Source organism: Crinia signifera, chromosome 4, assembly GCF_055691185.1.
Source record: "Crinia signifera chromosome 4, ASM5569118v1, whole genome shotgun sequence".
NCBI classification, from domain to species: Eukaryota; Metazoa; Chordata; class Amphibia; order Anura; family Myobatrachidae; genus Crinia; species Crinia signifera.
The window spans coordinates 233,917,388-233,944,370 of record NC_139220.1 but is presented as its reverse complement, the minus strand read 5'-3'; the positions used below and the strand labels follow the sequence as shown (position 1 = coordinate 233,944,370).

Genomic DNA, 26,983 nt, shown 5'->3' with positions numbered 1-26,983 from the left:
GGAAAGGTCCCCACCTTTTTCAAGGTGACCCCTTGAAAAAGGGCTTTTACTAGCCTGAAACGCGTTGGTGATCTTCAGCCTTTTGGGGGACCCTTCCATCTGGTTAGGAAAGTAATCCTTATGTGCATATAGGGCACTGATTACAGGTCAGTTAACAGTGTCTTATTTGGGACATCTGGACGGAAGAACTAAATATAGTGTGCGGGTTCACACAGTGAGGATACAGCACCTATGATCACCTGTTACTGTGTATATATTTCTTCAGGATTCTAGGAATCTTGGGGTTGATCAAGGGCTGCAGTATCTTGGGTGCAGTCATTATTCTATCATTTGCTTTGTGCTATTGGAAGATGCCTGCCATGTACTTCTCATAGTATCGGTATTGGTGTAATGTGATCATTAGGGATTTCGTAGACAATTGTCTTTGTCTGGAATCTTAGAATTTATGTTACAGAAATTTCACACAAGGCAGAAAAAACATGCCTGCACCAAGCAGATGGTCGTCCTTTTTTTATTTTGTTTGTGGGTGGGGGGACGGAGGCAGTTGTACAAATATTCTTATTCAGTGAACCAGGCAAGACACACCTGCCATGGTGGACAGGTCATAACCCGTACACATGGTCTTTCTTTTCAGGACAATGCAAAAAATGGTGGTCACACCTGTAAATTTTGATGTGTGTGTATACAGGTTGAGTATCCCGTATCCGAATATCCGTTATCCGAATTATTCCGAAATACGGACATTCCAGAAAGTGAAAAAAAATTTTTTTTTTGCTAAAAACTCACTGGGGACATTTGTAACAGCATCACTGGGGACATGATACAGTATGTAACTGGCACTATATATGTGCAAGACAATGATTGCTTGGCATTCAAATTCAGTGCTGAGATAGTACACACATTTTGTTTCACGTTTTGAAACCTTGTTTTTTGAACAATTAAAATATATTTGTGTGTATTTTATGTGGTAATAAAATATATTTGTGTGTATATTATGTGTTTATACAGCATAAATGCAAGATACTTCAAAATACATCATTGAAATATTAAAATATTCCAAAATACGGAATAATCCGTTATCCAAAATCCTCCTGGTCCCGAGCATTTTGGATAAGGGATACTCAACCTGTATATACCTCTTTTTTTTACAGTAGTCCCACCATTGGTCAATGTCTCTAGGCTTGCTGACAATTGTTTGGTTAATTGGCTGGTGCCTTGTCATTATTTTATCTCTACCCCTGGCATAATACATCTGCCCCAGTAATTCTTCTAAGATGACATTTTTAGACACTCCCCGGAGTTAGTAAATCTAAGAAGAAAACTATTCGGAGCAGTGATAAAGTCCACAATAGTTGATAAAGAAGGGACAAAGTAGAAAAGAGTTGAGTCACTCAATCATGTATAAGCATGTCCTAATTTGGCCACCGTATTGATTTATATAATTATCATGGACTAGTAATGTCAGCAGTATATAGTTACCTAAAATTGGGTTTAAATGATATTCCAGCCACTTTTGGATTAAATGTGTGCATCTGAACCATTCCAATGCTATTATTTCCCTTGCGCAGTTACTGCTAAACATGCATTTCTTTTAATGTCATAGTAATTGTTATTTTTTCCTATTAATTGGTCATCTCTTTCCAGGAATCTGGGCATGAAACGCCATCCTCTACGCGAGCATCTAGTGTAAATGGGACGGATGATGAAAAGGCCTACCATGGTCCACCTGACACCGAGCTGAAGATTGAGAATGATAAACTAAAGACTGCCCTTGCACAAAGGTGATTTGTGAGAATTGAGCTTAACAGTCCCACACTCATAACTGCCTGTCCTCTAGGTTGCCTATGTGGGATAAGATCGTTGCTACCGCCAGAATTCCTTTCTCCTATTGCAATGGCTACTTTAGAGTGCCTGCAATGTTCTCTGTCTCTAATATCTTAATCTCCCCTGACCGTCGTTGCTGGACAAATGCTGATTGGCGTTTGTTATTTACTGGTTAAAATGTTATAGTAAAAATAAATTAAATAGTTATGAATTCTGTACTATATAAAGGGTTTCAATTTTGTTTTGGGTGTTTGTATAGCTTGTATGAGAACTGCGTCCTGCTCTGGTTATGTCGGCTGGATATAGGGGTCAATTTACTAAAGCTTTTCCTAGTAATTGTAATTTTTTCCTATTAATTGTTCATAAACCCTAGGAATCTGGGCATGAAATGCCATCCTCAGATTATGCCTATCATTTTCTAATGCCCCTTTCACACCAGAAAATGAAGGGACTTACCTGGGAATACAGTCTAGGGCTCAAACAGGGACATACCCGGGTTGGACCCTTTCATGCTGATTGGCTGAGAGCGTCCGGCCAGTCTTTTCAATATGTTTTCAAATCCAGCAGCGCTTCCTGCCATGCTGCCCGGCAAATAGCACTACAAGCGCCCAGCTGCCGCTGCCTGGATCTCCGCAGTCTGGACTCCGCTGCCCGGATCCCGCTGCCCGGGTAAGTTCCTTTCACACCAGTCAGTAACCCGGGCTGGCCGCGGGAGCAACCCTGCTACATAGCAAAGTTCAAATCCCGGCAAATTTTGCCATGAATTTGGCTCGGGAACCTTGCACACCAGCACAGGTTGTTACTGGGGCCAGCCCGGGAATTTTTGGCTGGTGTGAAAGGGGTATAAGATGCAATGGAGAGATGATAGATAGAATCTGATTGGTTGCTTTGAGAAATATCATCTTATTTGATTATTAGAATCTTTAGTAAATCTGCACCCTTGTGTCCTATGTCTGCACTCCGTGCTTTGCATAGGCATTTAGAAAACAGATCATAACCATATCATTCATCTCTTTTAACACTTCTCCAATTAAAAACAAATTCCAATGTTTATTTTTAATTATTTTCTACTTTAATTAACCACAATATATGATTGTAGTCCCCATCCGAGCTGTAACGTGGCCTGTGTTTTCAGTTGGCTTCTGTGAGCTGAAGCGCCCATTACAGTGTTATTCCTATTATGCCAGGTTTCTGGTTGGATTTAGATATAAATAGAATTGCGCTGCATTATTTGGAGCCTTAAGCTATTGTCCCTTAAATCTGTGAAGGACATGGTCGTCATTTGTCCAGAAGGCAAAATGCACTATGGTTTGTCCCATGGGCAGAAGCATGAACAGCATTTCACTGAGACGTCACAGTAAATTAAGGTGACATTGCTCATTGCTCACATATGAGGAATAAAAATAAAAAAAAGGGAAAAAAGCCGCAAGGAATTAGCTATTCCTGGCACAGTACAAACCATTGTCTTCAGCTGTCTTGAATCACTCTCTAGAAATCGCTCTAGGAATCTGACATTCTTCTTATACACCAAGAAAAAAAATCTTTATTAAATTGTTGACATTTGGTACAGAAAACATTATAGACCTTGCCTCACAGCTACTAAAATATCCAGCTCTGAGGTCCGTATGGAACAAGTCGGAGCTTGTATTTGAATTGCCTTATTATCTTGCTGTAGTTTATGCATACTGTGTTGAGAATATATCCTACCAGATTCCCCTGTTTTATGAGAAAAATTCAGAGATTCGCCCTGCTTTATATTCATAGTATTGTCTGACACAGTTTTACGTATATACAGCCTGTAAAGCGGCGTTGTCAATCAAAGTCTTTTATTGTATGAAACCTTGAAGGGAAGATGAATCTTGTAGCGTATGCATTATTGTTAAATGAGTATGTGCTGATCGGATGTGATATTCTATGTTGACTCAGGGCAGACTTATGTAATAAATGATGAGACAGCTAATTGGGGAATTTACAGTACAGAGCAGATTTTTTGACGCTACTCCCTAAGGCCTGATGTCATTATAAAATAAATGGAATTATAGCACAATTAGCATTGTAAGAAGTTCTATAACTATGGTTTACAGCACACTCCCCATGAAATTACGTGCTTATAGACCACATGTTCCCAATAATTATTTTTGTTGTATTTTTTTTGTCCTTACTGTTTATTTCACAGGCAAATCTAACTTTAGTACTAGATATTGGGGGGAATTCAGTTATTAAAGAAGAAACTGCCGATGTTTCCCTGATGTTTTTTTTTCTTTGGGCTATTGTATTTGGTCGCCTAAAAAAGAAAAACAGCCCTGTTTTCAGGGATTTGACTTCGCCTGCTGGAGGCAGGAGGAACAATCCTCGCCAATCCACAGCTTGCTCGCACTTTCTTATTGAGGATAATTGAATAGCCAACAAAAGCGAATAAATGACCCGTGATTACTGATTGCAGGCAAATGCATACCCCCCTAATGTGAATTGGATGTAATGGTAACTAAAATAGTGGTTACTCTTATATACATATTGCATGGGTCAATTAGCATTGTTTTGCTTTTGAGGTCTTATTCAGGGTCTTTGGGCAGTATTTAATTGCGATCACCGAGTGCAAGTAATTGCCTTCCCTGAGACTATCCAATTAGCTGCGACCTGAAGCGGATTTTTGTTTCACCTGCCTCAGGCAGGCAAAGCCAAAACAGGGCTGCAGTGGAGGCTGAAACCACACAGGTGTTACTGAATGTGTCCGTTCTTGGAGAAAATATATATATTTTTGGGGACGATCTAATAGCCTGAAATTTAAAAAAAAATTTGGAGAAACATTGGAAAAATATCCATTGGCCCCAAGGATTCTTCAGGGCTAATTGGATACCCACTTTTGTCCCATTTGTAGGATTACCTGTTACATATGTGTCTGTGCAAAGCACTTTGCATATAATGACACTGGTTCTGAAGGATTCCTAGGCTCACCCCTATACCCTATATTTATCACTGACATGGGGTGGAAAGAACAGGAGACGTGTTAAAATAACAACCCAATAGATCAGTGACACCATCACACCCCAGCGTGCCCGGCATTCCAATGGTGACTTTGTAACTGCACGGACAGTGACAGCAGGAGCCTCACCCGCAGATCTCCTCTTCTATGGATGCCATTACCTATGCATGATTTACACCCAGTTTGTCTCCCCATTACACTTCCCACATGCCTAAGTTTTATGCAGAATAGATGAGACGGAGCCACATTGATTGAAGGTGGACATGCATTCCTCCTCATGTGACCGGTACACAATGTCCCACTCACTCCCGTGGCCTCCTCCAGTTAGCTTTATAATTACCTGGCTCATGCTAAACTTTGTTACCAGGGCTGAAATATTTGACCCCCCAGATTTGTTGAGCCCTGGAATAAACTGCAAAGTAACAGGTTGCAGCCATGTTTGAAAAAAGGCATGTGTTACTTTTATTTACAAGGGCAAACCAAGGTTGTACCACTGAGAAGCAGGTACTATTGAAACTCCTTCCGCTGCATCATCTTACTGTTCATTTTGCAGATCTAATCACATTTGGGAGCTCCAGTCCCAATGGTTTCTACATCTCAAATCTGACTTGCAACAGGACCTAGCTGTTCTGAATTCTGCATTCTTTGTGTAGTACTAGTTCCTACAGTTTCTCCAGCACTTATTAGGCTACCCAGGGAAGAGTGTAGTCTCTAGCCAATTATCAGTCTTAGAATAAAGTGTTGATGTAACAGTATAATGCCCTTCAGGATGGATGATATAATATTACACTATGTATAGCCTTTACATTTATCTCAGCACTGGTTTGTATGTAATTATTGTGTGCTATTGACTCTCCATAACATTTATCAACAAACTGTTCATTTAAACATTTGCTAAGCAGTTGGTCGGAGCCTGAGAGTATAGGAGTAATCCTATTATAAATGCACCTTTCTTTCCGAGGGTTGGGGGAAACCCTGCCTTGTAAAATACATCATTGCTCTAGTTTTCTGTTTTCATTTTTTTTTTAGCACTTCCAATGTGAAGAAATGGGAAACTGAACTGGAAACTCTAAGAGAGAGTAATGCCAGACTATCCATGGCGCTCCAAGAGTCCATCGCTAGTGTAGAACACTGGAAGAAGCAATTTCTTACTTGTAAAGATGAGAATGACCAACTCAGGAATAAGGTAACATGTGTAGATAACCCTCGATGTGGTGATAATGGCTTTACAAAAGGCTTTAGCATGTGGCTATGTGTGCAAATGTATAGTGTGTCACTGGCATGTGTGACTGAAGGAGGAAGGCTAGTTGTAATTGTCAAGGGGCTAATAATTGGGGGATACAGGAGGGAGATATTGTACCCAAAGAAGGTTGGGTACAATATCTACATTGCTAGAACCGGCACGCAGTCAAGGCGTGAGTAAGGTGACAATGTTTTACAGACTGAGGGCAATAAATGAACTATTAGGGGGCAATAGGAGACTTCATTTTGCTATAATTAGTGACCGAAAACCAGTCATAGTCCTGACTATTAAGGTCTATTAATAATAAGCTTGTTGTTCTCTATTTTCTCTACTTTCATAATATCTCCTGGTAAATGTTTCGCTATACTGAGGGTCATTACTAATATTATTCTGATAGACCAATTTCATGGATTCCTAACCAAGTAATCTTTTAGTGAATGGTTTATTTTGTTCTAAAGCATACAATGTACAATGTCTGCCTTCTTAAACCTGTTATTAATAACAACTTTATATCTTCAGAACTTCCCTCCTGCTTGCTATAATTTGCTGAGAGACTTCTGTCTGCCTATTAAATAAATGCAAAGTGATTTTATAAATATTTCATATAATGGCTTGCCTTTGTGCTCTGCTGTTTCTGGTTTGAGCCCTGCTATAAATGCAGTACATATTGCTATCCACCCACACACACACACTCACATAATTAAATAAAGACCCCCATTGGGTTGGAATATAAAGCCTAACGAAGTAATTGGTGGTCTATTGTGGGACATGAAAGTGGATTTGAACTGTAGCAACACTGCAGTATTTTCGATCACCCATTTTAGGATCCTTTTTAAGAATTGTTAAGAACCTTCAGTACTTTACTTCTGGCTTGTAATAGCCACATATACTGTTATCCAATCTTAAGTGCTTCTTTTCTGGGGTCCAAGGTGATTTCCCCAAGTTTTCATGTACCTCCCCCAGGTCACGCACAGATGCCGCAGTCAGCATTTTCTAATTGAATAGCGAGGGTTGCTGGAGCCTGCATGTGGAAGATAGACTGAAACATTTGCGTCAAGTTTACACTTTTGTAAAATCTCCCTGTGACGCGGCTAATAAAAGCATCAGCCCCTTGGCAAATAAAGGCTGGTTTCAGAGGGTGTGCTATGGCAGTCCATCAGGGGGGATCCCGACGGTCAGTGTCCCGATGTTGGAATATCGACAGCCGGTGCTCCGACAAGGGGGCGAGTGCAAAGAAGCCACTTGCAAGCTCGCCATGCTGCTTGCTCGCCACAGGTTCTCTTCTCCCTCTACGGGGGTCATCGACCCCCACAAGGGAGAATAGCCTCTGTCAGGAGTCAGGATCCTCCCTTTCGGAGCACCGGCAGTCGGGATACTGACCGTCGGGTTCCCCCCTGTAGTGCATTCATCCGGAACCGGAAGATTACCACAAACGCATATAAATTATTTACCAACCTGATCCATAACATTCCATTTTATTTTGATGTCCTTACTATTGTGCATCTGGTCTGTTTTGAGGTTTATACTGTACATGGTGTGTATAGGGTCTCATGGCAGATGTGGACATTGCAATCTAATGTCGGACTGATTTTCTCGGGGCCAACTAAGCAACATATGTTATGCACCAGCTATCAATATAACTGTAAAATTTAATTGGATCATGTGTAGCACATCCTCGACTAAGTCACTATGTGATTATTTATTTCAACCAACTACAGGATCTCCTACTGGAGAACAGAAAAAGGTGTCTGGTGAATCCACTTATTTGTATGCAAGCCACTTGTTTTTTTTATTTTGCGGTATTGAATGGCTGAATGTTTCAATAAACGTTAGACAGTGAAGTGCCGCTATTGTAGCTGATGTGTTTGAGAATGAGCCGTACAGATTGTGTGAATATACGATGCCCTGCCAGATATTTGGCTCATGTATTCTGAACATCAATGTCATTAGTGTCATTGTATGAACACATCTATCCACTGGGTTTTGTTTTCAAGATTGGAGAGCTTGAAGCACAATGTGATGAGATCGACAAGGAACGAGAGCGGAATGAAGAGCTCAGCAGGAGATTACTAGAGCTGGAGGCTGACATTCAGGAGAAGGATGCTGTAAGTTGTGGAATTCTGGAATCTACTCCACACTCACCTATGTTGGACCCTAAAGAAATAGGAGTTTGTCTTGTACAAAAGTGTAAATTCAACATTAATACAGTCCACTAGCCTTCTGCATGAGTTTCCTGCGCACCTATAAAAATGTATGACTATAGCACGGTGCTATATTCATCTGTAATGATTCTAGTGCCTCCATATTCGTACTTCCAATCCCAGGCAAGTCCCCATTTCCATCCTAGGGATTTCTGCACAAGAAATTGTTTTTAATTTATCCTTTGTTTGGAAGTAGCCGGTTCTAGCTCCCATCTTAAACAACAGACCAAGAAATGCTCTGCAAACATGAAAAAAAAGTTTAAAAGTGTAATGCCTTTTATTTCCTCCTCCCCCACACTCCAAAAACATACTAGTAGATTAATTGGCTTCTGACACAAAACTCCTGTAGGAAACACCACTTTTTTTTTTTAGTAGCATTACAAAATCTACCCCACAGATGTTATTCACTCGCAAATATGGATACACAAGAAAGCCATGAAGGGGTGGATTGGCCCGCGGGGAAACCAGGCCATTTCCCGGTGGGTCGGTCTGGATTTGGCCGCTTTCCCTCCTGACTGGGTCACCACCGTCTCCCCTGGCTGGGCGCTAAATAATAAAAATACCTAGTGTGAGCCGATAGGTGGAGAAGAGGGTGACTTGGAAGGCTGCCAGTAATAAAGCTGGCCAGTGGTCCTTGAGGAGAGCTACTGCCCATGGCCAAATGCAGCAGCTCCTCCTCCCGTGGGCCTTTGCGCTGCAGCGTGGCCTTTGATACTGAAGTCAGCCAGCCTTCTCCTCTCTTCTTCACTCCACCACAAAGCAGCAAGTGCAGGGGAGGCCCGACAGCGTGTACATATAAAAAGTAAGGTTTAACTTTAGGCATATACAGTGTTAATAGTATATCTAGATATGTGTTCTTAGGCATGTTTTTTTTTTCCCACACACACCCTCCCCTTCCACCCAGCACCTCCTCCTTGGCTGCCAGCCGGGTCACTCCACCCCCCTGGGCTCCTGCCAGCATTACCACCCCCTCCCGGGCAGCCCTCTGAGCAGTGCGATCTCCCTCCCTTGCTTCCACATATATCCCCCACTGGATGTGCACATATATGAGTGTATGGGCATCAGGGTTTGGGCTGGAAACGGAACTTGCTAAATTTTCTTTATTTCATTTAAGTATATTACAGTATGAAATATTTTATTTGGTATAATTATAAGTTAGGTTTTAGGTCACTTGGATTGTAAAGCATATAATACACTGTACCATATTATATTGCCTTATAACAACACTTAGGAGGGCTGAACATTCCCTGTAATCTGATTAAAAAGACGAAGACCAAAAAAGCACTACATTTAATCAGAGGCAACTATCTGTAATAACAAGTCAAACAAGTGTTAAAAGATTTAACAAATCTTCATTAAATAAAGCAGTTAGGAGCTAGGGAACACAGGTGAATGTTCAGAGGGCTACATTTATTTATTTATTTATTACAAGTTATTTATATAGCGCACATATAGTCCGCAGTACAGAGAATATTTGAATATTCACATCCGTACCTGCCCCAGTGGAGCTTACAATCTATATTTCCTACCGCATGTACACGCACACACAGACATTCTAGGGTTAATTTTTTGGATAAACCTGCCAGTATATTTTTGTATTGTGGGAGGAGAGCTGAGCACCCAGCGTAAACCCACGCAAGTGCAGGTAGAATATACAATAACCACACAGTTGGGGCCATGGTGGGAATCGAACCCATGACCTCAGCGCTGTGAGGCAGCAATGCTAACCATGCCTGTTCACCATCTGTGCTGACAAATAAACCATACAAACAATAGGGAAGAAAACTTCTTGACCAACAGAGGTTTCCAGACCCGGTCCTCAAGGCACCCCAACAGTCCAGGTTTTAAGTATATCCATGGCTCACCACAGAGATGGTTAAATCAAATTCACTTAGTCTTCAGTACTAATTAAGCCACCTATGGACAAGCATGGATATAAACCTTAACCATTGGAGTGCCTCAAGGAATGCATTTGGGAACCACTGGTGTATAGCATAGCAGTCCCACCAAGTTGCAAGCCCAGGAGAAAAGCTATATTTGAGAGATGGAGATTAGTGGAGTATTATTGTGCGTGGAAGGGCATTCCATAAGATAGGAGCAGGGCCGGATTAAGGTTTGTGTGGGCCCTGGATAACACGGTTTGTGGGACGACCTGCCAGTTGGTCGGTCGCACACACACAGACACCACCCCCCCCCCCCCCCGGACAGTACCTTGAGGGGATCGGTGCCGCGCTGGGTCCCTGCGGTAGATGTGAGGTCAGCAGCGGACTTCACATACACCGCAGGGACACGTTGGCACTCACCCGCTGCCTGGCTGCCGCACCGCAGTAGTGGGGTGGCGGGTGTGGGGGGCCGTAGAATGTGTGGGGGCCCCCGGGTTACCGCCCCTGTCGCCCTGTGGGTAATCCGCCACTGGGTAGGAGCAGCACGATATACTTAAACCCTGGATCGTTGGTTAAGATTGCCTGGATTTACTTGTGTACTATTTTGTTGGTATTTATTGGAAGGCAGTGTATGCTTTTTAACATTTGATTTTGTTGACACTTAAAGCTGTAAATGTTAAATTTGCAACCAAGAGGTTAGGTGTTTTTGGCAATGCTGAATGGAAAGATCTGCAAGATTACAGACCGCTGCTCTCTGGCATCCTGCTGGTAGTGTAAATATAGCTTCATAATAATTTTAAAAGAAAACTATAATCCTATTTGCATTTTAACACATGCTGGAAAACTGTGAAAGCAAAGTATATCACAGTGACACAGCCTACATTGCATATTAACCCCTTCACTGGCAATCCCGGAAATTTTCCAGGCTACGCTTCAGTGGTAACGCTGACATTCCCAGAAAATTTCCAAGATTGCCACGGTCTCCCCCTCATTGACGCTGGGCAACACTGCTATGCTGAGTTGAGCTAGTGATGAGCTCCAGCTGCCCAGCTCCTTCCTCCTGGCTGTGTGCGGCATGAACTTGCTAACATCACGTTGCACACAGCTGGGTTGCCGGGTGCAACCGGGCAGCGGCTGATATAGTGCACAGAAGCACTGCCCAGGCCTGGGAGACAAAGCAGGGTTTTTTTTGTTTTGTTTTTAGGGAGCGCTTTCCAAAGAAAACCTGCCTTATGGGGAGCACTCCCTAAAAAAAAAAAAAACACCAGTGAAGGGGTTAATAGTGACATACCATTTTAGGTTGTTTTTTTTTTATAATTTTAATAATATTTACATGCAATACAGCTATTTAAATTAAACCGCTCTTGGTTTCCTTGAAAAAAGAATTCAGCTTTTCCATGCTTTTCCATACATAAACAAATATCCTATTTTCACATAAAATCACATAATTTTGATTTTCAGGAAACCTTAACATAAAGTTATACTCTGATAAGAGTAACAGGACATGGGAACTCTGGCATGCTTCTTTTCCACAGGGGACCTTTTATATGCTCAAGCTGGAGGCTTTGGGCGGGATGTATTAAAATACATCGCCGCCCTTCGCCACCCCCCCGCCGCGATGCTGCCGCATATGTACTAACATATGCGGCTGGCGGTGCGGTGAAGGAGGCCCCCCCGCGATACCTGTACTCTGGTGTGCGGGGGGGTCTCCGTCATCTCCCTGCCGCTACGCTCTCCCCTAACGCCAGGGACAGCTAAGCATGCTGTCCCCGGCGCCTCCTCCTCCCCCCTGCAGCCGGAAGGATGTCCGGCTGCTTCACTAGGGGGAGGAGGGGTTTACCTTCCAGGGTCCAGGAGGACCCTTCAGGAAGGTAAGCCAGAGGGGGGGGGTCGGCGAGGCGGCGGGTTTGCGTCGGCGGCGGCGAAAAGAAGCCCATAGGCTTCTATAGGGTATCGCCACCCAAAGGTGGCGATACCCTGCCCTGCGGTATCATTTTTGATACATTGGAAAATGCGGTAAAACCAGGGTTTTACCGCATTTTCCATTTGATACATCTCACCCTATGTCTGAATCCTGCCCTGGACATAATATGATGGGCAAAACTGAATTTGTTTTGCGTGCACCTCTGTGGGGTGAAGATACAATACAAGTATATAAGATAATAAAGGATAATAGCGGCATAATACCAAATTATATAATAAGCACAATAAATTAGTATGACTTGCTATCAGAGCTAAGACTTTTCAAGGTCAATTCATGCGCATTGCTGCAGAGCTTAGATTTGTTTATTAACCGTTTTTTATATAGCGCACACATATTCAGTTACAGAACATTCACATCAGTCCCTGCCCCGTGGAGCTTACAATCTATATTCCCTACCACATAAACAAGCACACTTGGGTTAATTTTGTTGGCAGCCAATTAGCCTACCAGTATATTTTTGGATTGTGGGAGGAAACCAGAGTACCCGGAAACCTGCTCAAGCACAGGGAGAACATAAAAACCCTGCACAGTTAGGGGCATGGTGGGATTTAAAACCACGACTAACCATTACACCGTCCGTGCTGCCCTTTTTAAAAGTAACGTACTACTTTCGGGATTGGATTCCTGATATTGACCTTGTTTTGATTACTGAATCTGGGCTAATTTTATACATTTGAGTGATTTCAATGAATGCAACATTTTTATTTCTTTTTATGCTGCTGTGTCGGTCACATAATAAAGATGTTGGCCCCATACTGCATTATTGTGCCTGATGTCATTAAAATGGTATTATCATAGTGTTTGTGACCTGAAAATGCCGGTCAAACCCATTAATACAAATGTATCCCCATCCCCGTGCTCTGTTCATACATTGTCATCTTTGCACACAGGAACTTGAAGACCTCAGGAAACAAAGTGAAGTGATCCCGCAGCTGATGATGGAATGCGAGTCTGTGAGTGATAAGCTCCAGGTAAGATAGATTAGCAGAACGCATCTAGATTTATTTGGTTGGTGGATGGAGAAGGATGTTATGCTTTCTGTGGTCCCTGACTCCTCCGAATCCTCTAGCAATCATGTCTGACACAGCTGTCTGCTGCCATCGTCGGAGGTTAACCTGCTCCTTAGTCAGATGTCTGTGCATTGATGGTGGACCTCATGTATTGGTCAAATTTATGTTTATTGTTCCCAAAGCACATTCTGACCATCTTATCCTTCTTTTTTCGTACACGAGTATCCTGTTTTGTTTAATCATTAATGACCTCGCTCAATTATTTAACCCAGCAGGAAAAGGTGACTTTGAATGAATACATTAATAAGGTTTCATGGCCTAATGTTACTGTAATGGTGCGGGTTATCAAGGGATTTGCCATATCTAGCAGAATAATACACCACCTACTGCATATACAGTATATCATGCTGCTGGTACTTACTATATAACCAATATGCGTATTTACTTGTGTAAAACCATTTTGGCTTTATAATAGCAGGTGTCTCCATCTTTAGATTAAAATCCTCTTAATGCCAAATTGAAATAAACAATGTCAAGTTGTAGTGAAATAAATCCGAGGTGGGCATTATGAATGTCAGAACCATTGTAAGCTTGCAGCAGGGCCCTCCTACCTCCATGTCTGTCTGTTGTTACCCAGTTTGTTTCATCACTGTTTATTATTGTAAAGCGCAACGGAATCTGCTGCGCTATATAAGAAACTGCAAATAAATAAATAAATGTAGCTCTCCCATGGGGATAGAGAGAACAGAAGGTCATCATCTAATTACACCATTATATTCATGATATCTTTGAGAAAAGCAAAACTCTAGTGCCCTCGACCCGGCTATATTACTCCAACATGTTGCTGCTCAGGAATAATTATGTGCAATCACCCCCAGGGAGAGCGGACATCTCTTAGAGGCATTAAAGGTTGTTATTTTTATATTTCTCATCTGCACGTATGTTGGCGTTACACTCTTCACACTACTAATGGGCATGGAGTACATTAACCTTGCCCGCTTAGCATACATTTATCTGAGCAAATGCAGCCTTGATTGAGTTACAGTACTGAAATACAATCGGGTGATAGATTATATCATTAAATGAAAGTGCAGTTTGTTAAATAAAAGTGAGCGAATTGTAATTGCAGCAAATCCTGTATATGTGCAAATTTTTCTATCTAAATATATTTAACCTAAAGCTGTTACAAGTGTGTGTGTGTGTGTGTGTGTGTGTGTGTGTGTGTGTGTGTATATATATTTATTCAGTCCCACGAACCGGAACTCACAGGGTTAACCATAATAAATAAGTCTCTTTACCTTGCTCAGGTGCCTTCTTTTTAACAAAATGGGCCAGAGTCCATTTGCATATGTATCCACATATAACGAGCAGCACTCGGAGGCTGTATAAATCGGTGAACACACACAAGTGTGTGGCTTGAGAAAGGGGTGTGAGCCCTGAAACATCACTATTTAAACCACTAAGTTCACCGATTTATACAGCCTCCTAGTGTCGCTCGTTATTTGTGGATAGTTACATATATAAACACCCCAGACACACAATTGCTTTGATCATTAATTCAATAGAATTAATTTATTTCAGTAACCCATTATCATATGAGTGAGACATTAGTCTACACTACATGGGAATAATTATGACCACAAGAGCCCATAATATATATATATATATATATATATATATATATATATATATATATATATATATATATATATATATATATATATATATATATATATATATATTGTTAATGCTGATATTGTTATGAGCAAAGGACAACAAGTGAAATGCCTAGATTACGTATTGTGTCCGTAACCGGCGTACCTTTTATACCTAGCTACGTGCGAACAAAACGTGGCGCAGCGTAGCGTGCCTTTTGTGTTTATTATACACCAAAGAACCAATACCTTAATAAGAGATCCCTTCGCAGTACTTAGTCTCTAGTCTACGAATACACCTTTAAGGACAGTGTCCGTAATGTACCTTATCGCTATATGCGAAATAACAGACGAGACCACAGTATAGAAGTAAGGAGATAGAAACTCCGTAAATGATGTATTAAAGTCCCTAATGGACAAAAGGGGGTTACAGGAATAGGAAATAACAGATATAACAAGTAATACAATAGTCTAACAATGAGTATAATAAGCAAGCTCTGCTAGGGGAAGAAAAACAGACACAGGATACAATCAGCCAACAATACAATAAAAGCAAGTATAGTGAATGCAACCGTTTACCGTCTCATCAAATATGCGCAGCGCAGTCCGGTCGGCGCTCACTATGTTCAGGCTTGAACTATAGTCCGGTCAATGGTCAGGGAAAAGAAGATGTGCCGAAGTGACCGAGGCCGCCCTGGGTCACCTATCTTATAGGGTCAGAAAGGGGAGGTCAAAGACCATTCCTATTGGTCAGGGTTCGTATGTCAAGTCCTCTGTGATTGGGGTAAAAATGAAGCACCTGGTTTGGATAGGTGCAGGGGAGTGACCTTTGGAGTCCTTTGTTTGTTGGTATCGTCGTCAGGGGTTGTAAATAGCAGTAAGAACCGGTTACAACTAGATTCTTTTGTTATACACTTTTTAACAGAAACCGTCTTGGGAATATGGATTTTGTCCATAACTATCGGACCGTATGAATTGCGAAATATTCGCAATGACCGGAATACTGCGCATAAGAAACGGAACGTAACGGTACTAAACATCATACAGACGGATGTATGTAATGCTAACTAAGCTATGTGTGGTGCTCTAAACCTTTAACTATATTTTATTTAGTGTAAGTATGTTATTATGAATTTATGTGTAATAGTATGGCTGCGCTTCTGGTCCACTTTGTCACACAGACTCGGGTATGGAAACTTTATTTGCGCAACTCTGCGAACCCAAAATGGCGGCCATACTATCCTAAAATGGCGTGTGTGCAACTCGACTTTAACTATATATATATATATATATATATATATATATATATATATAATCCCAGCGTATGTGCCGCACTCCAAAGATACGTCTCTTAAGTCAAATAAACAAAGTATTTATTTAGCAACGTTTCAATGTCTAAGTGACATTGTCATCAGCCTGATGACGATGTCACTTAGACATTGAAACGTTGCTAAATAAATACTTTGTTTATTTGACTTAAGAGACGTATCTTTGGAGTGCGGCACATACGCTGGGATTGTTTATCGTTTGAACAGTGCGAGCACCCAACCAGCAACACTATAGGAGGCTGTGCTAGGCTACCCTGGGAATATATATATGTGTTAACAAAACAGTGCGTAGACTTTAAACGGGATGCACGATAATACTGTTACTGATATCAATAGACACATCTGTGAACAAAATAAATTGTTGACGGTAAACTTAATGCAGCAAGGTAAAACATTAACCAACCACTAGTGCTAAAAGCACAACAATGGGAGCATGTGGGATAAGTGGTTAAGTATCAAGTTAAGATGATGCAAAGAAATGAATAAGTAGTGGTTGCTGGGGTGACAATAAATGTATGCTAGAGATTGGAAAGGGGAAAAAATTGGAGTAGGTAAGGGAGGGTCAGAAAAGGGGGAAGTGGTGTGAGTCAGGCCCGAGCTGGGTCTAAATATTTTTTAAAAATGTCATCCCACGCCTGAGAACTGCATACAAGCCTACCTTCTATCATAGTCAGCAGTACGTGCTACAGTAGCTCTTCTGTGGGACCAGCTAGACTTGCGGGCCCATGACCCTGTCGCCTGTTCTCCGGTTGTCCTTCCTTGGACCGCCTTTGGTATGTTTCGCCACTGTAGATCGGGAACACCCCACAAAATTTGACTTTGTTTAGCCGTCACAATTTGATCCTGATCGAAGTCACTCAGATCCTTCTGATTGATCACTTTTCCTTTTACAGCTGTGGGCGGCATGTAATGAAGTCCGAGTTTGGCTTTTTTTTTTTAAAAGGGGAAATTATTTACAAGCCAAAAACATGCAAGTTTACGTTATTTGTGTAATTTATCCAGTTGTTCATTGCATTGGTCTTTAATACACCTGTGATGTGTGTATCAGAAGAAATGTACCTCTGCAGTTAGATAATAGGCTTTGGTAAGACACAGAGAAGCCGTATAGTAAAGCTGTGATGATGGTACAATGTGCAGTAGGGGTAGCACACATCTAACAATGGGGCAGATGCATTAAGCCTTAACGAGATAAATGCAAGGGTGATAAGGAGAGATAAACGTCCAGCCAATCAGCTCCTTACTGACTTTTTTCAAACACAGCCTGTAACATGGCAGTTAGGATGTGATTGGCTGGACATTTATCTCTCCTTATCACCCTTGCATTTATCTCTTGTTAAGGCTTAATACATCTGCCCCACTGTTGTCTGATGGGGACAAACTACCTAGGAGTGATCTACAATGTTGTTACTGGTCAGGTATAGGAGACATTTGGCAGAACATGGTGCCCAGTACAGGGTTATAGGAGAAGGCCGTGTGTCTGGCTGTTTTGTGCACATGGTGATTCCGCAAGGTGCTGATTACCTATTCCAGAGACCTAAATGGTTCCATAATAATACGGCTGAAGATGGATCAGAGTGATCAGCTGGCAGTGCTGCCTTGTACATGTACAGTACAGTATGTCTGTGTGGGTGGATTCCTCCTCCTGGAGAATGTCTGTTTTCTATATAATTACAGTGCATTCTGTACATTATTTATTTCCTTTCTACATAATGGCACTTTTCATTATTAAAAAGCTAATATTGTATAATGCTGGTACACTGCTAAGATTAATTGTACTGCTCCATCCTTTTGTTGCCATTTCCATTATATTTAACATGGGATTTATGTGATGTAATTATTGCCATACTGGAGCAATGATAGATGATATCTGGCATTGGCTCTTGTTGTTAAGTCAAATAGCTGTGTAGTAATTTCCAGCATCGCACCGTACTGTCTACTTAATTGTGCTGTGCAGTAAGCTGGCACGCGGAGAGGTGCTGATATCAGAGGCGAGGGAGTCTCTCGAGAGATCGGTTTCCCAGTGTAGCACTATCTAGGGGATGTCATGCCACTGAAATTACAGTCTCCATCTCTCAGATGGCTTCACTCCAAGAGCCGCAGATGCCGTGAGATTCAATAGAGCTTGACATAACAGTGTATAGCAGGCAGCCCAGGGCCCAACATTGGGAGGAGAACTGATCACATACTGGGTTTTAAGCATCTTCTTTGTAATGCAGGAAAGACTATAAACATAAGCTGCGGTTCATGTGCGTCAGACTTTCTTTGATGTAAAGGCATTATTAAGTGATCATCAAAATAATGATATAGTCATAGTATATATTTACAATGTATTTTTTGTTGAATTTGATGGTAGATATGTGGTTAAAACATAGATGCACAACACCCATGGCTGACGTCTACAGTAGGATCCTGCACCCCCCCCCATGTACAGATGTCTTCATACATCATTGCTGCACTTGCCCTAAACAGTCCTTGGTGTGCAAGGCCCTGTGCAACTCTGCTTGTGTTCTACATATTGTTTTACCTGAATAAGTCTTTTTAGCCACAAGTGGAAGCAACTGTATGGATTAGTTTGATATGTGACGCTTGTATATCTGTATACAACAGTGTCTGAATCTGTATACCAAGTACTACAATGCAGCAGCCGCGGTTCGCATCCACTTAGATTTAAGACACATTTTCGGATGAAAAGGTATATTTGTTCCATATTGCCACAAATCTCAGAGTAGTTAATGGGAGGATAAGTAATGGGGCCTACAGTACACAAGTAGTGATTTTTGCACATTTTCTGAACAATCTGACTAGATTGCTTAGAAATGAAGCACAAATTGCTGTATGTGTGTATGCCCCATAGCGATAGTGATGCACGGTCCCGTCACTATCGCCGGGCTAGATATTCCAAGCATGCTTGAGATATCTAGTCATCACCTGTGTTCTCTCTATTGAGAACACGGGCTGTGACATTGCTTAGCACACATCACTGGTGCAGCACTTGGTGCTCTGCAATCTGTGCTTAGTGACGTGAGGCTAGATCACTTAGCACAAAGCTCCATGTATAGGCCCCATAAAAGGCACAGTTAATTGTTAGATAATTCTGTATGGAATGCTGACCATATTAAAAGTTTAAAAATGTTTTTTTTTTCCTGGCAATGAAAACTGTTTGTGTTCTGTTCCAGGATGCTGAGCAGAGGAACCAGGATCTGGAGGATCAAGTGAGAGCACTAAGGAAAGAAGTGGAAGAGAGTAAGCACAGGCAGGGCCACTTGAAATTGGAACTGAAACACTTCCTGAACATATTAGACGGGAAGATTGATGATTTGCACGAATTCCGTCAAGGACTTTCCAAACTAGAAATCGATAACTAGAGTGTGGTGGAGTATTTTAATTCTTCTATTCATATATACACACAAGGTCGGTAGAGAGCAACCACCCGAGAAGAGGACTAGAGGACGTTGTGGTTACCAACTTTTTTTCATTTGGAATGCTGGTATCAGTCTGTTTAGTCCATTGTGGCAACCAGTAGTGGCCTAAACCTTGAAAGCCATTTTTTCCTGTTTCTACAAATCCGGAGCCATCCAGGTGACACTATTCAGCAGAGAGAAAATTGTTAATATCAAAGGCTACAATGTGGCACTAAAAGTCACATACCAAGTGTGTGGATGTTTAGATGTAACAATCCGCAATCCTTAAAGTAACATATGGATATCATTAAAAAGGTTTAAATACCAGTAGAAGGCCGCTTTTCCTGTCCTCCAGTCCTGCTACTCCCAAATATGTTGGATTTGCAATAAGACAAAGCACATAACCTAACCAGTTCTACAGTCCAGCCAGCTCTGTTCAGTAGTTGCAATAAATCTAAGAGGAATGAGAGATAAGGCAAAGTCTGTAATGTCTCAGATGTTTGGACTTTTGTTTTGATTGCCAGGTCTTACACTGATAAAAAAACAAAACAAAAAAAACCGATCAAATGGGCTAAGGGCAAGATTACCCAAAGCTATGCTTCCGCAGTCCAACCCCGGAAACTCCCGTATCCCTATAGAACATAAATTGTTTTATGTAGTCCAATATGGAGGTCCTTTATTATGGATACTGTATAAAATGCATTGGTAAGACATTATAAAAGTAACATTTAATATTTCACCGGCCATTACCATGTGTGGTCCATGTTTCTCATGTCCTCTTCATCATCATGAATACTGAGACAATAATGTACTGTAAAAATGTTTTGTTAAAAGGGAAACACTTACTCTAGCGTTCCACTTCCTAACAGGAATCCAAATCAGGCAAGTATGAAGGAATCACAATTAAGTGTGCATTGGGCAGATACAATGCACAGTCTGCCCTTGCACTTCGCTCCTTTGGGTTTACTTTGTTTAAGAAACTTGGTGAAAGTCTTTGTTCTAGAGGTTTTTTGCCCTAGTTGTATAGGTGGCATGATGGGACCACCACATGATGCCTTATACGTTTGGGACGCCTGTCTGAAAAGAAGTATATTTTCCTTTTTATTCTATAATGAGGAGTGTTTTGTTTTTGAATGGTCTCCTTCCAATTTTTTTTGTGACTAATTTTTGTGACTTATGATGTGTGTAACAAGCCATGGCTGAGATGTCTTTACATGCACAGACCTCAAGATTTCTAAGTCAATGTAAACAGGGCTGTTCCTTTAAAATATGAAGACTTGTGCCTCACGGTTCTATAATGTAGTTTATATTGTAATGAAATCAAAAATAAAATGTTTGAACAAAAAGGGATTGTTTGGTACATGGACGGTCTGAAAAACAAAAAAATCTGACAAGTTTAGAATTTTATAATTACAGTACCAGTTAATAGAGGTGTGGGACTATTTTTTCACATAATGTTTTTGTTTGTTATAATCTTTATTCCTTTTTCACAATACAATTCATGTCTTAAGACTGAATAAAACGACATAATAAATCTTCATCGTAAATATCAAAATACATGAATAAATACATACATACATACATTCAAACCCAGCCCCCCCGCACCCCCCTCCCCCCCCCCCGCCTGGGTATCTAACACTGTTTTTATGAATTCAGACTATTTGCATCTTGCATTTTGGTTTGGGATCTTTAATAGTTACCATCTGGGAAGTACTGTTTATATTTAACCAGCTGTCAATAACCTCTATGGTTCTCCATGATAAAAATAGTGAGTTTTAAAGGGTGCATATATTTGTGATTTAGTCGATGGATAACCGTTCTCGGTTTTTAATATCATTCAAATGTTAAGTTATGAGTCAGGATATTGCTAATACTCATATCAATTTAAAGTGTAACAGTGACATTGTGGTGGAGGCGAAGAGCTGTGAACTTATGTATCACTTCTATTTGTGCGTTATCTATTAGTTACTTCGGACTTGTTTTTATTTGTGCACGTGCACTTTTGTTTAATCTGCATGTGTTTTTTTTTATTTATTTTTTAATATAATATAAGTGGGTTTTCGCTAGAGGAATCGTAACCTTTTCCCATGCTTATCATTACTTACGTGTGCTTTATAAAAAGAAAAAAAGAAAAAATAGATCTTGCTAATACTCATCTCCGTGGAGGTTTAGGGTGCTTCACCTAAAGGCTATTTCACCAACGTGACTAAGGGATGGAGGGAGTGAGGTAACGGGTAGATATACATCTATTCGTTACTTCAAACTCATTTTTAGTTGTGCACATAGGTTTTGTGGTACTTTGCATGTAGTTAAAAGGTTTTGGCGACTGCCTATCGTACTTGACAGAGGAAAAGAGAGCGCATAGGGAGAAAAAAAAGAAAAAAGGATTATGGAGAGGTTCCGTTGTTATCTGTCCAGCGATGCCAGATTTTTTTATGTTTATACAGAGCATTCCTGCTTATATACAGTTGTTTTTCCTGCTTCACAGTGTAGTTCACCAGCTGTTTCCAGCATGTTGGGTTGGGACCTTTTTTCGCCATCCAGCTTCTGGCTATTATAACCTTTGCCAATGAGCATACGTTCTTAATATATTGCCGGTCACCGGTTTCTATTTGTCTGGCATCTAAGATGTTAAGAAGACAGCTTCTGGCAGTCAATATTTCTCTGGGGATACCTGTGTCTACCAGTATTTGCATAATTTCCCCCCAGAAGTCCGTCACTGACTGGCATTGCCACAGGAGATGGAAGAATGTGCCCTGATGAATATTACATTTGGGACATAGGGCCTTATTCTGGTTGGAGCGGCCGGGCCGTACGCGTACGTCCCGGGATTTTTTATGATCTGCGCATGCGTACATTCGCTAATGCGCAGGCGCGAACACCCCAAAACGCTTACGGACGGGCCTCTACGTGCGAAAAAACCTATACGCGAGTGTACGGGCATTGGGTGCGGCATAGGGGCGTGAAGAGGGGAGCGGCCGAAATAATGAGGGAAAATGGGCGTAAATATGGGCGTACACGGGGGTGTGCACCAAAAATGAGCGGTGCTACTACCGCACGATCGACTAAGGCACCGTTCATTTCGGACACAAAACAGGCGGCCGCCAACCGCCATCTCAAACCACCCCTACAGATACCGCATGCCAGCGTGCGCCTGGATTTGCTAATTTACGCTGATTACTACCAAACACATACACCTGAATGTAATAACCAATGCTGCAGTCTATTAAGTCCAAACCATGATTTCACTACCTGCAAGCCTACACACAGCACTCAAACACATTGGAAGCTTATCTTTCTATACTTCTCTACATTTAAAGGTTTGTTTAATTTAAGGTAAGAATCTTTGTAAGACCTGCTTATATATGCTAAGGTAGGTATTTGTTAAACAGTTATACACATTCACTACGTGCTTTCATAGACTTTACACAGTAGCACACTCAATCTACACAAGTCGACATGTGTCAACGTGTTCACTCTAATACAAACATAGGTTTTGTATTTAGGATACAATAACATAAACCACATCTAACACCTACAAAGGATGTTTCAGCAATGTTTTAAGCCCATGGCCACTATTTTGCACATTAATTAATTCAATCAATTAATTAATTTTCATAATTATAGTTGAAAGGCAAGATTTGCAGGTCCATATATGTGAAGGGTATGTCAGCGTACACGGACGTACGCTCACTCTCACGAGCGGTGACATAAGCTGACTTTTCTATTGAAAACAATAGGGACCCGTCCGTGCAAGCTGGCGTACGCTCAGATAGCCGCAAGAAGTCGGTGGGAAGACGGACGAGAGACATCCGTAAACGGTGGTGTACGCTCAATTGTACGCCAGTTGTCGGAGTGTAAGGGCTGGCCCGTCCGTGTACGTTGGCGTACGCACATTTGTACGCCACTCCCCTTCGACGTTGTTTCTGCCCGTACGTATGCGGCTGAGTTGTGGGTGGACTTAACCCCAACGGCCGCGTACGGATAGCGTACGTTGTTTTGGAACGTACGCACGTTTGGCCGCTCCAACCAGAATAAGGCCCATAGTGCGGTTGCTCGACCCTTAAATTTAACCAGACGGGTTGTTGATAGGTACGCTCTATGTGTAATGAAGAATTGAACCTGTTGTACCCTTAAGGCGTTAGTGGAGGTCTTGATTGATATCAGCGCATTGCGCCATTCCTCCTCATCTATGGGCCCTAAGTCCTGTACCCACTTATTTCACATAATGTTTATAGTTGGTCTTTGTTTAGAGCAGTGGTCCTGAAAAAACGGTCCCGAGGATCTAACACAGTTTATGGTTTCCAGGTGCACGGTGTCCTTGCCAAGTGGCACATTTTAAAAATCCAGAGGTAACCTGGAATACATGATTTGTGTGGGGTCCTCAGGACCAAGCTTGAGAACCTGTGGTTTAGAGTAACCTAGAAACATGTTAGAGGAAACCACTTGCCACTCTGAGAAAGTACAGGATCCCAAACATGCAAATCGCTCATTGGATAGCACACAATTTCCCCAGTGCTTCCTTCCTTGTTATATATCTGCGTTGTTGAGCTTGATTGACACAGAACTGTGCTACATACAGTATGTGGCCATATATTGTAAATGCAGATCTATGGCTGTATTTAGAGTCAGCCGCACCTCTTCTCTACATCCCGCATATAAAAGGTGCAGAATTAGCTGCTGTGGTCCCGCCTACGTTCATTCAGGGGATACCTAATATTTGTGGCTTTGTTGACATGGGCACCATATTAGTGTGCCACATCCCCTCACATGGCTTGATGCGCCCGCCATGCTTTAGGCACTGTTATATTCTCCCTCTATGCCCACTTGGGTCAACAAGTTGGTTAGAAACTTGTTGGTAAAAAAAAAAAAAAAAAAATGCAAAACTCATGTCAACCCTTTTTTTTGTGTTGACCTTTTGTTAATGTCGGCCTATCGACCAGATACTGAAAAGAACACCACAGCAGATCATTACGCCGATTTACATAGTTATGGTGCTGAAATGTCCACACTAATGGAAATAGAACATAACACTTTTTTGAAGATGAAACTAGGAGTCTGGGATACATTTAATGTATGCTGGTGGCGGAACTATGGAGAGCCCAAGAGAGCGCTGCAGGAGGGTGAAGGGGCAAACACAATGTTGCTGAGAGGAGCCACATGTTCCTGTAAGTCCTCCAGCCCAGCAGACGCAGCTGCTGGGTATCATAGTTATCTGCGGTATACGTCCCACTATCGCTCTTCTGCTGGGATCTATACCACATTTCAAATAAACTAATAACATAAATCATAGGCTCCATATCACAGTGACTTACAAGAAGAACATAATTTCTGTATTTTTGTTATTATATGTTATTGGTTCAAACTCCTATCCAAAACGTGATAATGAAACGTGTACAGCAAGTATTTATCTGGTTATAAAAAGCTGACGCTGTAAGAAGAGGTTAATGTAATTATTTGGCTTATAATTCTATATTGTGTGCTATGTTTTAATGGTGTGTCAGTTTTAATTAATTATCACAATTGTACAGTTATATAAACATACAGTTGTTTATACACACATAGTAGCACATTTTGACACCATCTGGGGGTTTTAGTGAAGCTCTATATAAAGTACTGAGAACAGATGGGGACAGGAATCCAGGGACAGGGAAGGAGAAATTGTAACTCCACTTGTGAGATTGATGTCACCATTGATCAACAGCAAGAGAGGAATATATCAATATAGCAATTACCGCTGTCTTATAAATGCGGTCAGCCTGTTCCTTAACCTGGTTCCACCCGGCAACCTAATTGTTAGCACAGTATAAGCCATGGTGGATCAGGCCCTGGTACAATAGACTAAATTCATAATGTGACACGAGCACATTTACAATCTACAAATCGTGAAGGTGCAGAAATATATCTTAAAATATTAATTCCATTTTTGTGTACAGCTTTATTAGCATGTGTCAATGTGTAGTCTGACCCAAACAAAGTGCAGTTTATATCATACAGTATTTCAGACACATACAGGCACCATGATCATGGATGGTAACCCACTTACCAGGTGCTGTAATTACCTGCATGTATTTGCACTTGCCTTCTAGCAGACATGTCCAAACTATGGCCCTCCAGCTGTTGTGAAACTACACATCCCAGCATACCTTGCCATAGTTTTAGCATTTCCTAATAGCAAGGCATGATGGGACATGTAGTTTTACAACAGCTGGAGGGCCATAGTTTGGACATTCCTGCTTATAGCTTGTGCAAAAAAAACAATCATAGTTCTACCTTTAAGTACAGTAGGCAAGTGCCAAATAAATACACACAAGTGTGCATGGTGTATATGGGTCAGTGTGATTTGCAGTCGTGCAAAATGCTAATTTGTTCAAATCTGCATCAGTACCAGCATATCTATATAATAAGTTGAAGAATCTGTGTGCGTGTGTGTGTGCGTGTGTGTGTGCGTGTCCGTCGCATTGCGGACACACCGTGGCACTCAGAGACACCAAATTCAGCAACAAGATACCTCTGTACTCGGTGGTGTGCACCTCGAAGCCGTTTTTGGGAAATTTCACTTAGAAATTTAAAAAAACACCAAGTTGTAATTTACCTTCATTGATGTTCTGGGGAAAAGATCGATGATCTGGGAAACCGTTTGCAAAGGAACAACTCCACACCTGATTTCATTGCTGTCATTGAGTATGAATGACACATTCTAACATTATGGTGAAGGCTTTAAACAATTAGGAAATAATTGAGGATATACATAGACCACACAACACACACACATACACATTGTACACGCGCACACACACACACACACACAGTAACAGAACACCACATACGCACACATAGCACACAACACACACATTTATACGTAGAGCACCTCACACACTTACAAATTGGACAGATACACACACACAACACACCACATGCAGTACAATACAAATCATACACACTACAACACACACCCAAAAACAGTACAACAAACACACAGAACACACACACACTTAAACATTGCCAGGATACGCAAAGCACACTACACACACATATATACGTAGCACACATCACAAACTTACACATTCGGCAGATACACACAACACTCACAGTACAACACACACCACATTCACTACAACGCACACCCAAAAACAGTACAATACTCAAAACACACACTTAAACATTGCACAGATACACACAGCACACTACACACACACAGATTTATACATAGCACACCTTGCGCACTTACACCTAGGGCAGATACACACAACACACACACATAACATACCTCTAACAGCACAACACACACCCACATTCACCACACACACCCAAAAAACAGTACGACACACACAAAACACACACTTAAACATTGCACAGATACACAAAGACACAACAAACACATACTGTATATACGTAGCACACCTCACACACTTACGCATTGGACAGATACATACAATACAACACACACAATCACATACACTACAACACA

At 41.4% G+C, this 26,983-nt stretch overlaps 1 protein-coding gene across 1 annotated transcript in view; it reads left to right on the top strand.

Annotated features, from left to right (window-relative positions):
* The window catches only part of HOMER2 (homer scaffold protein 2), a 120,760-nt gene extending 99,902 nt beyond the window's left edge, over positions 1–20,858 (top strand). The window contains exons 5-9 of the mRNA XM_083183996.1: positions 1,645–1,781; positions 5,837–5,993; positions 8,045–8,155; positions 13,009–13,089; positions 19,288–20,858. Coding sequence (XP_083040122.1) covers positions 1,645–1,781; positions 5,837–5,993; positions 8,045–8,155; positions 13,009–13,089; positions 19,288–19,476 — 675 coding nt within the window. The 3' untranslated portion in view covers positions 19,477–20,858. The remainder of the gene's footprint in view (positions 1–1,644; positions 1,782–5,836; positions 5,994–8,044; positions 8,156–13,008; positions 13,090–19,287) is intronic.
* Positions 20,859–26,983: the final 6,125 nt, after the last annotated feature.